Raw genomic sequence first — 15541 nt, forward strand, 5'->3', positions numbered from 1 at the left:
GGCTCGCCTGAGCCGGCGCTGCCGTTGCAGGTGCGGTTGGCCATAGCCGAGAAAGCTCTGCAGTGCGAGGAGCACGATGTGAACCTGCCGCTGAGCGAGCACAACGAGCCCTGGTTCATGCGCCTGAGTTCCTCGGGAGAAGTGCCCGTCCTGATCCATGGGGAAAACATCATTTGTGAGGCAACGCAGATTATTGATTACCTGGAAGCGACGTTTGTAGATGGTAATCCCACCGGCGTTTCGGTGTGACATCCCTCCCCTCCCCCGTACCGTGCGGCAGTGCTGGGGCAGCTCCGTGGCACTGCGGGGCTGTCCAGGACAGAAAATGTTTGTGCATTTACATATGTTTCTACACTTATATACACACATTATAAATGTTTATACATTTATACGGATACAATGTATATACATCATGTTTATACTTATATATTGTATATACATGATGTTTATACTTATACATTGTATATACTTAATGTTTATACGTTTACATCGCAAGAAAATGGGCTCTCCTAATAGCTGGCCAGCATGGGATGAAAACACATTCCTTTAGAGTGAACTGAAGGCCTTCCAGCACCTTTGCAACCTTTATAAGTAAAAACCTACCACAGTCCTCCTTTGGCCTTCAGGAAGGATGGAGAGGCCAGGAATGGCAGCAGCACTGTGCTAACCCCGAGGTGACACTGCCATGAAAAACAATGTGCTGAACAAAGAGCTGCACAATTGCTGTTGTTGGGCAGGTCCAGATTCTCTGCGAGATAAAAAGAAACATACTTAATTCCAGAATAATCTTGGGTGGAAAAAAAAGAAGTAGAATGAATAGATTATTTTTAGACCCAAAATGGAGTGAAGAGGTAAAAAAGTAGGAAGAGAAACCTTGGAAGCAATCATGTGCAGGTTTTGTAGTTCTTTGTGTCTGTATCACCCAAAAAAAGAAAAAAAGAAAAGACTGCCTCAATTTGTGAAGGAAATACAGAGCTATAGTTTTGTATAGGTGTGAAGATGGCAGCATTTTGTGTTTCAGGGATTCAGTGCTGCAATTTCTAAGGCATGAAGAAAACTTAATTGTTGAGTGAACATCATTTGTATTTAATGCTGGCTTTTAGTCAAAAAAGGAGTCAGGGCCCAGGTAGGTGGAAGGCAGGGTAAAACTCAGTGGTATGCAGGAATACTTTTAGTTGTACTTTGAGTAGGACTCCTGTACTGTAATTATTACAGCATTGTGGTAATAATAATGTTTTGGTCCATGGAATCTCATCTGTGCCCTACTGTAGGAGCGCTAAAGGGTTGTCTGTCATGATTGCCTGTGTTGCCTGTACCTAGAAGTACGTAACAGATGCTGAATCTGGTTTTCTGATTTGAAAACCTCTTAAATATGTGTTTACGTGGGTTGCTGCCTAGGAATTGGAATTAATAAAACATTTTAAAAGGAAGTATATATTTGTATTTCTCGAGCTGCAATAACACTGTTGAGTTACAGTGGGGAATGAGTGGAGCTTTCTAAACTGTGGCTGTGTCACCTCTGCATGTTGGACATTACTGAAGGAACTTTGGTCAGTTACATGGTTCTACTTTTCTTAACTTTGTGTTGAACTTTGTATTGCAGAGGAAGTACCAAGATTAATGCCAGAAGAGGGAAGCATGTATTATCCAAGGGTGCAACACTATAGAGAACTTTTAGACTCCTTGCCTATGGATGCCTACACACATGGCTGTATCCTGCACCCTGAGTTGACAGTGGACTCCATGATTCCAGCCTATGCTACCAGCAGAATTCGTAGTATGTACTCATATAGCTCTAAATGTCTATCAGTTAGTAGGCTGTTGCATTACATTCGTGTTTTTTTCTTCAACGCACCTTAAGCAGAAAATACTGAGCACAGTTTATGAAGTTTAGTTGCAGTCCTTGATGATTTGTGCATATACTTTTTATTGATTGTATAGTCTGTTATGATTTGAAGATGGGAAAGAGGGAGTGTAATTTCTGAGGTGTCTGTGGAATTAATTTTTGTACTATGGCAAACTTTTAATTCATGCTTTTATGTTTCTTTCTAAGTATTATGAAAGTATTATGCAAGGACCAAATCCTGACTACACGGCTGGATGATGATTCCTTCTTTACAGTTGTATTCTGAGATCTCTGATTTTTTGTCAATGTCAGTGGTTTATATTGTGTTGATTTTTTTGTATGGTATTTTAGAATGCTCCATAGAACAAAGTCAAATAGTGCAGAGACTTTGAAATGCAACTATACTATTACCAAATTCACGATATCATAAAAGACGACACTGTTAGTTTGAGAAATTCTATTTCCAACAGACTGTGTTATCCCCCTCCTTAAAATTTTTCGTAAGTCAATTCTCTTATTAGCCACACCATTATATTGTCAAAAGTGAAGGCAGGCAGTTAGTTTTCCATATAGTTGCATGAGTTATCCTTTATAAAACATCAGTGCAGAATTCGGGGGTTTTTCTGTCTCCTGGAAACTTCTAGAGCATTGCAAAGTATTTAGAAGTCAATGTTGCTGGTCCAGTGATCAATGGTTATTTAAAAATAAATTCCTGATAAAAAGTATCTGGAGAAATTTACAATAAGTAATTTCAGCAAGAGTAATTGGCATTTTTTATTGTTTTTAACCAAAGTGACATAGAATCATGGAATGGTTTGGATTGAGAGGGACTTTAAAGATCATCTAGTTGCAGACCCCTGCCATGGGCAAGGACACCTTCCACTTGACCAGGTTGCTTTAAGCCCCAGGCAGCCTGGTCTTGGACGCTTTCCAGGGGTGGAACACCCATAGCTTCTTTGGGCAACCTGTTCCAGTGTCTCACCATCCTCATAGTAAAGAATTTCTTACTAATACTTAATCTAAATCTACCCTCCACCAGCTTAAAACCATTCCTCCTTGTCCAAGAATATGAATTAATCTCATACAGCAGTGTAGTGTCTAGTTTGGTAGTTTGTTTGGATTTTATTCCCCCTAATGTGAATGCTAACTGTTTATTGAACAATTGTGCTTTACTCTTAGGCATTGTTGATAGTTCCTCTGTTTTCCCATGGAGATCGTGCTGTTATTACAGTTCACTTTACAACATTGTCTTATGCTTTTCTCACTGTTTGTATTCTTCCCCTCTAGCTTCTAGTTGCTATAAATTGTCAGTTTGCACATGTTCATACTGGCAGAGCTAAAATTATTACTCATCTAAATTGGGATGTTTTCTTATCTATTTATACTTAAAGCATAGCCTACTTTCTTGATTTGAGGCATTTTTTTTAATAGCTTCTGAATGTTCCAAAGCAATTCCTATGCACGTTCAAACTTCTCCTGGATGGTTTCATTTTCAGCTTTGAAAAGCTGTTCTATTTCAGACTGCTAGATATAATAAGCCAACAGCCAGTTGTGTGTTATATTTATGCGTACCAAATCCAAGTAAGTAATTAATTGCATATGTAAGACTTTACTTGTGTGATCACATCCTTCAATTTCTTCATATAAAGATGGCTTTCACAGTCATGTCAGGTCAAAATGAGTATATAAAACAGGGCAGTTATTATTCTCTAGAAAGAATTTTTTATCCGTTTAATTTTTAAGACTTAACTGGAACTAAACCTAATTATCAAGTACAAGTGAGATGATTCATGCTCTGTAATTATTCTTTTATTCTCAGTTTATTATTAGAAATATTTTTAGAATAAGACTTATTATTCACTGTCTTTTGATATTCTAGGTCTGTAAGTGTGGCATTTTCAAGCAAAGCCCCATTTTAAGGGGAGAAAAAGCTATACACATGTAGTAGCAATCAGTAAAATTATTAAACTTTTCACATCATTCCTTCTTAAAGTCATGTAATTAATGTTTTTGTAGAACATCCACATTGTCCTTAGTGAACATTTCCATAAGGGATCACAGATGTTGGTGTCACATTTTAGCCAAAACACCTTTCAGTGTGGGCCTATCTGCACTTTCATAGCATGAAAAGTGTATTTGGAACTCAGGAACTGAGGTATAAAAACATCAGAGACCTAAAGTCTTTGTAGTAGAATTTGATTGATTTAGCACAGATTTTGGCAACAAAATATTTTTATCTGAATAAGAGGAGTATATTAACAAGAATTCCTTATTCTTGCCTTCACCACTTTATAGAATACATTGCAGACTGATGAGTGGAAGGTGTGGTGGGATCAATTTAAGCAGCAGTTAAGTTTTCCTAACTTGGTGTTGATGCCTTATTGAGTTACCACTTCCCATTTCTTTGGTGTGATATTTGTACACAGACTATCAGTTCTTGTGGATTGCATTGTGGATATACTAAATGCATTATTGCATTTGGATACCTTATATTTTTCATTCCTTTTTTGTTTAGTTTGTTGTTTTTGTGTTGGTTTTTTTTTTTCCAACCAGGCCAAATAAGTAACACAGAATCAGAATTGAAGAAACTTGCAGAAGAAAATCCAGACCTTCAAGATGCCTATATAGCAAAACAGAAGCGCCTTAAAGTAAGAAAACTCTTTGTATTCCCCCCCCTTTATTATGAGCTTGTTAGTGTTAGATTTTTTTTGGTCACAATATAAACATTTGCTTCACCTGTCATTGCCAGTAATGTCATGCAGTGGTTTAACCCTTCAAGGCAGTAGCAGTCTGTCCCCCAGATCAGCTACACACTTCAAGCGTGTGCTGAAGTATTGGACTGATCCCACTGACTTCAAAGGTCAGTACATGTCAGTGCTGGTGTTGAGCTGTTGTGCACCCTGCAGGGTGAGGCAAACCTTGATATCTAGTATCTCTAATGTTTTTCTTCTGATTTCTTAATTGTCACCAGTATCCAAATGTTATCCAGTTGACTACGTGGAGAAAATAATCACATTTTATGAATAAGCACTATAGTATCTTAACTAAAAGTTTGTCTGATAGAAGTGTAAACTCTGTAAAATGATTAAAACACTAACCTGTCTATTTGTTTAGTCTAAACTGCTAGATCATGATAATATAAAATATCTAAAGAAAATACTGGATGAACTGGAAAAAGTTTTGGATCAGGTCGAGACTGAATTACAGCGGCGAAATGAGGAAACACCAGGTAAGGAATTATTCTTGCCAAATCCTGTTGATGCTTATGTTTGGGGAGACTGAATAAACTTGTTGACAGCATTGTTACAGAGCTGTTTTTATGGTGTCTGATTTGATACTTTTAACAAATATTGATCTAACATCACAGAAGGGATCAGTACTATTTTAAATGTATCTTTCTTTGCTGTTGCTGTCAGTGAGTTCTTATTGTCTTATGGGAGCGCTTGAGCATGTTTTCAGCATAGTGAGTACAATTAGCTGCACAATTTTGCAGTATTTTATCACCAAAATCAGAAAAACCTGAACTACAGAATGTTGATGTTGTAGTTGTAGGCCTCAGTTCACTATGATGATCACAACCTTAATGTTTAACACAGGCTTGGTACAATCTTGTGTAAATACTCTGCTGATATTTGTGTTATATGCAGAATTAGCAATCTGGATAATGGCTCTAATCATTAGGCAACCTCCTTCCCTCACTGTCTTGGAAGGCAGTCCTGTTTACTTACAATCTACCTAAATGAAAGTCAAATTTTCACAGAATCATCAAGGTTGATACAGACCTTCAAGATCATCTAGTCTGATCATCAACCTAGCACCACCATAATGACCCATAAACCATATCCCCAGGTGCCACATCCAGACTCCTCTTGAACACTTCCAGAGATGGTGACTCCACTATCATCCTGGACAACTTAGTCCAATACCTCACTACTCTTTCAGTGAAAAACTATTTTCTGATTTCTAATCTGAACCTTCCCTGGCACAACAAAGGCTGTTTCCTCTCATCCTTTTACTTGAGACATGGCAGAAGACACTGACCCCTACCTCTTAGAGCCTCCTTCAACCTCCTCTAGACTAAACAGCCCCAGTTCATAGTATCATACTATGTTAAGGGGTTAGAATGGACCTTAGAGATCATCTAGTACCAACCCACCCTGCCCTGGGCCAGGACACCTTCCCACTAGACCAGGTTGCTCAAGGCTTTATCCAACCTGTCTTTGAACAGTGCCAGGTTGGGGCATCCATGGCCTCCCTGGGCGGCGTGCTCTAGTGTCTTACCACCCTCACATAAAAAAACCTTCTTGCTAAGATCTAATCTACATTTCCCTTCTTTCAACACAACAAAGTTCCTCTCATCCTTTTACTTGAGACATGGCAGAAGACACTGACCCCTACCTCTTAGAGCCTCCTTCAACCTCCTCTAGACTAAACAGCCCCAGTTCATAGTATCATACTATGTTAAGGGGTTAGAATGGACCTTAGAGATCATCTAGTACCAACCCACCCTGCCCTGGGCCAGGACACCTTCCCACTAGACCAGGTTGCTCAAGGCTTTATCCAACCTGTCTTTGAACAGTGCCAGGTTGGGGCATCCATGGCCTCCCTGGGCGGCGTGCTCTAGTGTCTTACCACCCTCACATAAAAAAACCTTCTTGCTAAGATCTAATCTACATTTCCCTTCTTTCAATTTATACCCCTTGCTCCTTGTCCTGTCGCTGCACTTCCTAACACAGAGTCCCTCTCCAGCTTCCCTGTAGGCCCCTTCAGACACTGGAAGGTTGTTATGAGGTCCCAATGCAACCTTCTCTTCTCCAGGCTGAACAGTTCCCTCAGCCGCTCCTCATAAGGCTTATGCTCCATGCCCTTCACCAGCTCTGTTGCCCTTCTCTACATGCTCCAGCACCTCAATGTCTTTTAGTGAGAGGCCCAAAACTGAATAGAGTGCTCAAGGTGTGGCCTTGCCAGTGCCAAGTACAGCACAACAATGGCTTCCCTGGCCCTGCCAGCCACAACTATTATGTTGACTGGGCTTGTTACCCTTGTTGTCCTGCACATGCCATGTAATGGCACTCAGGATGATCTGCTCCCGAGGTCAGGGTGAGAGATCTGTAGTTCCCTGGATCATCCTTCCGACCGTTCTTGTAGATGGGCATTACATTTTCTAATTTCCAGTCAACTGGAACATCTCCAGTTAGCCAGGACTGCTGGTAAATGATTGAAAGTTGCTTGACAAGCTCTCCCCAGCTCCTTCCTTACTCTCAGGTGCATCTCATTTGGGCCCATAGGCTTGTGGGTGTCTAATTGCATAACAGGTCACTAACCATTTCCTCCTGGATTATGGGGGCTGCACTCACCTCTCCATCACTAACTTCCAGCTCTGGGAGCTGGGTATCCTGAGGACAGCTGCTTTTGCTATTAAAGACTGAGGTAAAGAAGTCATTAAGTAACTCAGCCTTTTCCTCATCCCCTGTCACTGTGTCTTCCCATGCATCCAGCAAAATACAGAGATTCTCCTTAGCCTCCTTTTGCTGCCAATGTATTGATATAAATTGGGTTTGTTGTCATTAGCTGCAGTGGCCAAATTAAATTCCAGTTTGTCTTTCCTGCTCATTTTCTCCCTGCATAACCTCACAACATCCTTGTAATTACTCCATGTTACCTGCTCCTCTTACCAGAGGTGATACAGTCTTTTTTTTCCATGAGTTCCAGCCTAAGTTCCCTGTTTTATCAGGCTGGTATTTTTCCCTGCCAGCATATGGGGACAGCATGTTCCTGTGTCTTTAAGATTTCCTTCTTATGTCCATCCTTCCTGGAGTCCTTTGCCCTTCAGAACTGACTTACAAGGGACTCTACCAATCAGTCTCCTAAACAGGCCAAAATCTGCTTGCCAGAAGTGCAAGGTTGTCCAGGATGACCCTGCTTGAGGAGGGAAGTTGAACCAGATGACCCACAGCGGTCCCTTTCAGCCTTACCCATTCTGTGATTCTGTGTTTCTGTGAATATGGCAGTTCTGCTGGTGCCCCTCCTTACTTCATCCAGATCTGAAGTCTCTATCATTTCATGGTTATTATGCCCAAGACAGCACCAACCACCACATCACTCATGAGTTCTTCTCTGTTCACAAACAACAGGTCTAGCAGGGCACCACCCTGGTAGGCTCACTTACCAGCGACAGGAAGTTGCCTTCTACGCAATCCAGGAACCTCCCAGACTGCCTTCTCTCTGCTGTGTTGTATTTCCAACAGATACCTGCCAAGTTGAAGTCCCCCACAAGTACGAGGGCTGGCAATTGTGAGACTTCTGCCAGCCTCCTGTAGAATGCATCATCTGCCTCTTCATTGTGGTCAGGAGGTGTGTAACATACTCCTACCAGGACATCCACTCTGCTGACCTTTCCCCCGATCCTTTACCCACAGGCACTCAACCTTGTCGTCATTCTAAATTTTGTTTGAATGGGATTAGTCTTTTGCTTATTCAGAGTCTGGTCCAACTCCCAGTGGTGCTAACAGGACTCCTTCCTTCCTCTGACTTCACTGGGAGCTGCATGAAGCATCAGTCGATATGAACTGCATCTGCTCAAATCAATAACTTTTTACATTTAGCTCTGGAAATAGCTGTTATAATAATTACCAGTTATTATCACAACCGTACATTTGAACCAGCAATTGAAAATCTAGGTTAAATTTTCTAATGACTCAACAGCAAAAATGCCACAGAAAGTATTTTAACTCTCAAAGGATAGTAGGATTTTCTTCAGCAAACTACATCTGTCACCATTTCCAGCAGCCCCTTTGCTTTCTCTGCTAAATAGCCTTACCAAGGAGTCAGCTGATGTAATATTGATGAGCTTATGAAAACTGCCAGGATTACAGGATTTTGTAAAACATTGGGCTATTACCTGCCTCTTGGAGTTTTGTCTGAGGTACTCACACTTTTGAGGTTTATGATCAGTGCTTCTCCAGGTCCTATTCAAACTCAGAGCTTCTGGTTCTCTTGCTACTGCTCAAATCCTTCATTGACTTGCTGCTGCCACTGCATGCATCTTTCTTTCACACAGGGTGACACGACCCACCTGTATGGGGCATGATATTTGTTATCAATTCTCATCAGGCTGAACAAAGACACAGGACCACGCGCCAGGGAACTTTAGCTTTTATTGTACAGTTGATGTAACTCTGGCAACCAACCCAATATTTAGACCCAAAATGTGTTAGCAAACAAGATCTTAAATGTATGCAATAGACTTCCACAGGAGTGGAGGATAACAAGCCTTTAATTTATACAATACTGTAGAGTACAGTAACTTCTCAATTACCACAACAAACCTCTTAAAGGTGCAGGATCACAAGCCACAACACCACTTTTCACAGTCTCCCCACTCCCACAACAAACTTCAGTAAGGTGTCCGGGGGGCAAAGTATGTTAGCCATGCTTTGCCCAAGCAAAGTGTGGGGAGAGAGAGAAAAAGACAGAAAAGGGAGAGAGCTAACACAGAAAATTACCAGTCGTTAGATCCCGCGTTGATCCTGCCACATGGATGTTCTGGGGCTGGGGCAAAGCATGAGAGTGAAAGGCATGGGAAAGAGAGAGAGAGTGGAAAAAGAGAGAGCGAGGGGACCCTTTTGTAGTTAACATGGTGCAGCCTCTTATGTATACTAGAGTTTTCATGCCATTCTGTTTGTGTGTGCACAGCAGCCCTTTGAGCCTTTCTTCAGGGGGTGCGTCAGGAGGGGTGGAGGGGGCTGAGCAGGAGTCTCCAGGTGAAGGTGGGAAGTTGGCTCAGAACAGCACTCCCCCACCTCTGTAGGACCCTCTGCTCTGATCACATCTTACCTGTCATCAGTCAGAATGCTTGGAAGAGAATATGCCCATGTCTGGTGCTCCACACAGGGTAGCTTCTTTGGTCTTCCTTTCCATCCATCTTACTTACTGGATGAATCCCTAGGTATCCTTTCAGTAACACAGGATACCCTCTTTCTCTGCAGAGGCCTTTCTTACAGACCTGCATGACCAGTTGAAATGGATCGGTACCAGTGGTGTGCCAAACTGTTGCTTCCCCTTGTGGCAAATATGTTGGAAAGGAGATTTGCAAAATTTTTCTGTTTTCAGAGAGGTGCTGCTGAATGTTCATGCCAGCATTTTTGCATGCCTGTCATATGGGAAGAACTGCAAAAGGTTGTGAATGAGAAGGGAACAGCATAGTCCTGTTTGAGATCTAGGCTAGATCTGAGTACTCATTCTGGCAGCTATGCTAACTGCCAAGTTTCGTATTCTGGGTTTCAAAAGCTCTTGGTATAGTCAGTACAGGTCAGCCCTTTCAGGTGGAGGTAGTTCAGGTCACTGAAGGTGCTGTGTAATGCTGCCTGGTCGTGCCTTCTCTGAGCCATCCCAGGAGGAGTCACCTCTTTACTTTGGAGAGGGAAGCTGGGTCTCCATCTGTGTTCCTGACTAGTGGTGGGCAATGTGAATATCTGTCACTTGTCAAACATCTCCATGTAAAAATTCCACGGTTTGGGGTCCAGGACACTCAAAGGAAGGACAGGTAGACAAATTCTGTCTTCTCACTGAGCTGGTGTGTTTGGTGCAGGTCAGTCATCTGATCCATTTCTTTTTGACTTGAAAGCCTCCAGCAAATTAGCTGGAGTTCTTGAGTGAATGCTGTAGAGCTGAGTGACACAGGCAAGATGATAAATTATTCAGACAAGTGGTAGCTTTTCAGTAAAAGCTAAACTGTCGTCCTCCTTTCCAATCCTGTTTAATTTAATCCAGATTTGAGAAATGTAGTTGAGAAAAATAAGCATTTACTGTGGGTTTTAATTTATGAACCTGGAATGTGGCTTTTTTTCTCAACAAATGTAGGCCAGGCTACTTAGCCTAAGACTTTACAATATTGTGTGAAGAACGGACAGGGATTAGTAAAATGTTCGTTGATTAAAGTTATATTTTAGCTGAAGTGTTAGTGGAGTTTATTAGACAGCCTTTTGAAATAGCACTAAACTAAATGTTAGTGCATGGAGGCTTCTACGTGTGCTTGTATTCCATTAGCTCCTAATTCTTTATGTTTTATCTCTGCTTAGAAGATGGAAAGCAACCTTGGCTCTGTGGTGACTTCTTCAGTCTGGCAGATGTATCACTTGCTGTCACATTACATCGCCTGAAGTTTCTGGGATTAGCAAGAAGAAACTGGGGAAATGGAAAGCGGCCCAACTTGGAAGCCTATTACGAGCGTGTCATGAAGAGAAAAGCATTTTACAAAGTTTTGGGACACGTCAACAATATATTAATCTCAGCTGTTCTGCCAACGGCATTCCGCGTGGCCAAGAAAAGGGCTCCCAGGGTTCTTGGCAGCACCCTGCTGGTCAGCATACTGGCAGGAATGGGTTATCTTGCTTTCCTGTGTCTTCGGAAGAGGTTTGCCAACATGTTGTTATCAATTAGAACCAGGCAAAATTATTTTTAGACCTGTCTGTCCCTGGTGGTGAGTGGAGGCCATCTCTACCGCCCCAGGAAAATATCCCAAATAAAATATAAACGTAGAGGAAAGATTGTGTCTGTGAATTAGAGCATTGTCACACAGTAATCATCTCCTGCTGTTGTATAATCAGGTTGGCAATGCTGAGATATTTTTTGAAAGTACATGTTGGGGAGACAACAAAGGAAAGAAGAGACTTTCTTTTCAGCCAAGGGCCTATAACTGTGACAGTGCTTTGTTAAAGTGGTTATTGTCTCCTTAACCCAGTAGCTGACCTAATTATAATGCTTTTATTTAATAGATATTCAGCAATGTGATGGCTTTTCACTGTAGGTGAAATGCATTATTGTGCAAAAACCAGCATTGTTAAAATACTGAATATAGCTCTTATTTTAAATGCTCAGAGTAGGATTTAAGTGGAATATAGGCTCTGTGCCTGTTGTGTATGGGAGTGAATTTCTCTGTACTGATTAATGTCTATTGATTTTAAGTTGAACCTTCAGGAATGTGTTAAAAAGTAATCTTGTGAAGCCACTTTTGTCACTGTATGTTCATGCAGCTGTACAGGAAAAGACCTGAAGCAGGTATGATCAGTGATTTGTGGGCCACACGAGTGAAATTCTCCAGAGGCATCAGTGGACAACAGATGCTAGACTTTTTCTGAAATACAAATGGGAGTGAAAAACCCAACATTTGTCTTTCAAAAGCCTTTCTGGCTCAGCCACAAGCCCTGGCAGAATCAAACCAAACTGTTTTGGTGCACATTTGCTGCTCTCATTGCGGTAGCATTATACAGTTGCCTCCATATGAGTGCCCTATGTACTCTTCCTTGTTTCACACTAAGCACTGGATATTTTTTGCACACTTCTTGGCTACATTAGCAATTGCATGTGCCTCTATGACATGTTTGCCCACAACGTGCCACAGCTGACTAGAAAACATATGCACAACAATGCATTTTTTAGAAGTTCACTATCCATCAGTCTGGTTAGATAGCCTAGATTGAAGATAAAACTGTAATTTAGCAATCTGTTTGCTTATGGGGAAGTGTCATATTGGTGGTGAGTGAAAAATATAGGTCAGTTTGGAGACAGATGATTTGTACTGCAGATAGTTGCAAAACTGCACTCTTGTAGCATGTAGGAAAGGTGTAGAAAGCTATTTTGTTTACTTCCCACTACTCAGCAGGTGCTGTTGAGTTTTATTAGTTTTGAACTGAGCTCCTGTTTCAAACAGAAATGTACATTTACCTGAAAGTAGACTTTGAATCATTTTGCAGCAAGAAAGCATGACAGTTTAGTAAGACTTTTGTATTCTTGATGAATGTCTGAAAACCTCAGAGTTTTGTTTACAAGTTGCACATAGCTGCAATGAACAAAATATAGCTGTAAGTTTTTGTCTACCAACCACCAGTGCTAACTGGCATAAGTACATTTTAGATCCAGTGCTGGTGACTGTGGTCTCTCTGCACAACTGCGTTTAGGTGTCAAGAAGATCCTCTTAAGTTTGCTGAAGAGAACTGCGGGAGTTTCTCTCTGAGCAGTCTCACTAGCTAACACATGTTAATATGGATAAAATTGTTGAATACTCCTGCTTATTATTTAATATTTGCTAGTTGTCTAGCAAATATAGACCTAAATCTCATAACTCCTTTTCAGTAATAAAAACCATCTTACCTAGGAAACAATGCAGCTTTTTATTTGTCAAAAAGACAGTTTAATATAATTCTATTTCATGGCCCAGTTGTTCTCAAGAACTTGTAGAATTAAATGTGCTCTGTTTAGAAAAGCTTTATTATCTCTAGAGTGAGTTTAATCCAGCAATACTATTAATGTGCTGGTAGCTTTAACTGAGTTTGTTGTTTGTGTATTGCAGTTCATCTGCACTTACTTGTAACCATCGTATTCCACTAAATTAATAATCGCAGAGTAAGACTGTAACTTAATGCTTCCCTGGCATGTATTTCTGTCAGGACATCTGTGAGATGTAATCTGCCCAAGTGGTAGTAAAGTTCAATATATATGACTTGGCTTTCTTTTGAATTAATTTATATTTTACTTTTTCCTTCTTCTTTCTTTTTAAAATGTGTTATTTGTAGATGGGACACTTATATTCCCAGAGGTGTGCCAGTTTAGTTCACACTAGCAGCCCTGTGGGCTGTGAGACAGGCTGATTATTGAGGAAGCAGTTTTACTTCCCCCCAAACCTCAGTGCTCTGCACTTCAGCTCATGCTAGTTGCCTGCCAGGAGCTGCAGATCCTGTTGGAAGGAGTGAAGTGACCACCAGATGTCAGTGGTCCTCCAGGGCTCTGTTCTGGCCTGCCTCTGAGGAAGGAAAACACTAGTTTTCACAAAGAAAAGGTTTGTGATCTCAGCATAAGAGAGATGTGAGCACCCTCATTAGACTAGCAGTCCCTCAAGAGCTCTTGAAACAACTGCTTTGGTCTACCACAGGTTGGTTCTCTGATACCTGTTATTTATGCTTGTGTAGTTTCTACACTGGGTCAAATAAGGGGCCAAAGTTGAAATATTATTTCACATGAAAATGAATGCTACTGAGTAGGAATTAAACTTGTAATCTGCAGAAATGAACATTGGTAAAATGTTTACTGTGGAAAAGTTTGGATCCCTAGATTGATTCATGTCTGTTAGTTCATCTGTATGCTATCCTACTTATTTTCACTGCCCTGTGCTCCATCAGTTTCTGTACAGGTGGCAGCAAAAGGCTTATCCATGATTAAATTCCTCAAAATAGGATGAGATTTAGAAGCACATATGCTGTATTTGGCTCTTTGTGCAGGATAGCTTTTGTGCTTGTAAAGTTTCTTTTCAGCCTGGCTTATTTTCTTTGCTCTGGTAGCTGTGTATACTATTTCGATTGGATACACAAGCAATCATCTGGTTTTGATTTACTATTTGCTCTCATATAGTGCATCAGATATATTTCATATCTTTATGTGGGACCTGCACAATAAACATTGATTCTAAGACCACTTTCTATACTGTTTTATGTCTTCTGTGTCAATAAAACAAAGCACATTTGAGGATCATACCATATTGCTGTAAGGAGTCTGATGCTATTCAAGGAGTCTGATGCTATCCAAACTTTTAAACCAGTTTTAAAGGTGTTCAGCAGATTGCCTTGCATGTATATGGAAACAGCAGAAACGATGATAATGTGTTCTTTGGTTGTCTGTCTGAGCTGTATATGCATGAGGCTTGACAGAAGTCATTTAATAAAGTAAAAAAAAAGGAAGGCGGGCATGCAGGTTTTGTACTTTCAGTTAATCCAAACAAAAAAAAAAGAAAAATCCAGCCTCACTTCCCTACTAAGTGTGTCCTTGATTCATTGTTGAACTGCAGCACCTGGGGCTCTTTTCTGTGTAAGATGCATGACAAGCACATAATCTGTGCCCATACTGACATTATCCTTGATGAAACTAAGCCATTTGCCCCCAACCAGTGTTAGTTTGGTCATAACCAAGCGGGTTTTTTTATTTCTTTCATTGTAGCAGTCTGCATTGGGCCTCTTTTCTTATTAAGCAGAGGAATATACAATGGTACTCAAGGCTTGCATGCATTTCCTCTCAGTGTTTTGAAAGTCGGAAAAGCTCTTAGGATCAGGTAGACAGCTGGTAGGCCTTGAGTTTCAGGAGATTATGACACCTGTGGTCTACGGACCAACTTTGAGGTAGACTTGATAGCATTAATCAGAAATGTACACAGAGCTCTTGCTGTGGAAAGTTTATGTCTAAACAGAGGAACAAGAGCAAATGGGAAGGTAAGTATGGTGAGTATAAATTCTTTGTGCAGGTTCACAAAGCCATACATCCACTTTTACATATCACATTTTTGTAGGCATTTTTTACTTAAGTCTTAGTTTTATGAGAACGAGGAGCTACTAAGGTTTAGAGCGCAGATTGGCATGCCCTAATTTGTGAGGATTAGAGATAGCAGTAGGTGGAAAGTAGGTGAAAAGTAGTGGATCTAGCTAACTGGAGTACACTGTGCTCTGCAATAAGGTGTATGACAGATTATTCTTTGCTGAGGCCTCCTGGTTAAGTTTATCTCTCTGTTTAGCTGATGTTAGACAAAGAGGTGTAAGGTTGTGCTCTAGGCAATTTATAAGATGTGCTGAGGAAGTCAAAAGCATGTAGAAAAATCCCAAACAAAATATGTTGGGTTTTGTTCCCTCCTTTCTTTATAAAGAAATATTTAGT

At 40.8% G+C, this 15541-nt stretch overlaps 1 protein-coding gene across 1 annotated transcript; it reads left to right on the forward strand.

The window, feature by feature from the left end:
* Positions 1 to 33: 33 nt before the first annotated feature.
* GDAP1 (ganglioside induced differentiation associated protein 1) lies at positions 34 to 11717 on the forward strand. The gene is made up of 5 exons (XM_009072049.1): positions 34 to 223; positions 1604 to 1777; positions 4400 to 4494; positions 4961 to 5075; positions 10927 to 11717. The coding sequence occupies exons 1-5, from the start codon at positions 118 to 120 to the stop codon at positions 11307 to 11309; spliced, it is 873 nt and encodes a 290-aa protein (XP_009070297.1). The 5' UTR covers positions 34 to 117; the 3' UTR covers positions 11310 to 11717.
* The last annotated feature ends 3824 nt before the right edge of the window (positions 11718 to 15541 follow it).

The sequence above is a fragment of the Acanthisitta chloris genome, unplaced genomic scaffold (genome assembly GCF_000695815.1).
Source record: "Acanthisitta chloris isolate BGI_N310 unplaced genomic scaffold, ASM69581v1 scaffold1133, whole genome shotgun sequence".
Classification (NCBI taxonomy): Eukaryota; Metazoa; Chordata; class Aves; order Passeriformes; family Acanthisittidae; genus Acanthisitta; species Acanthisitta chloris.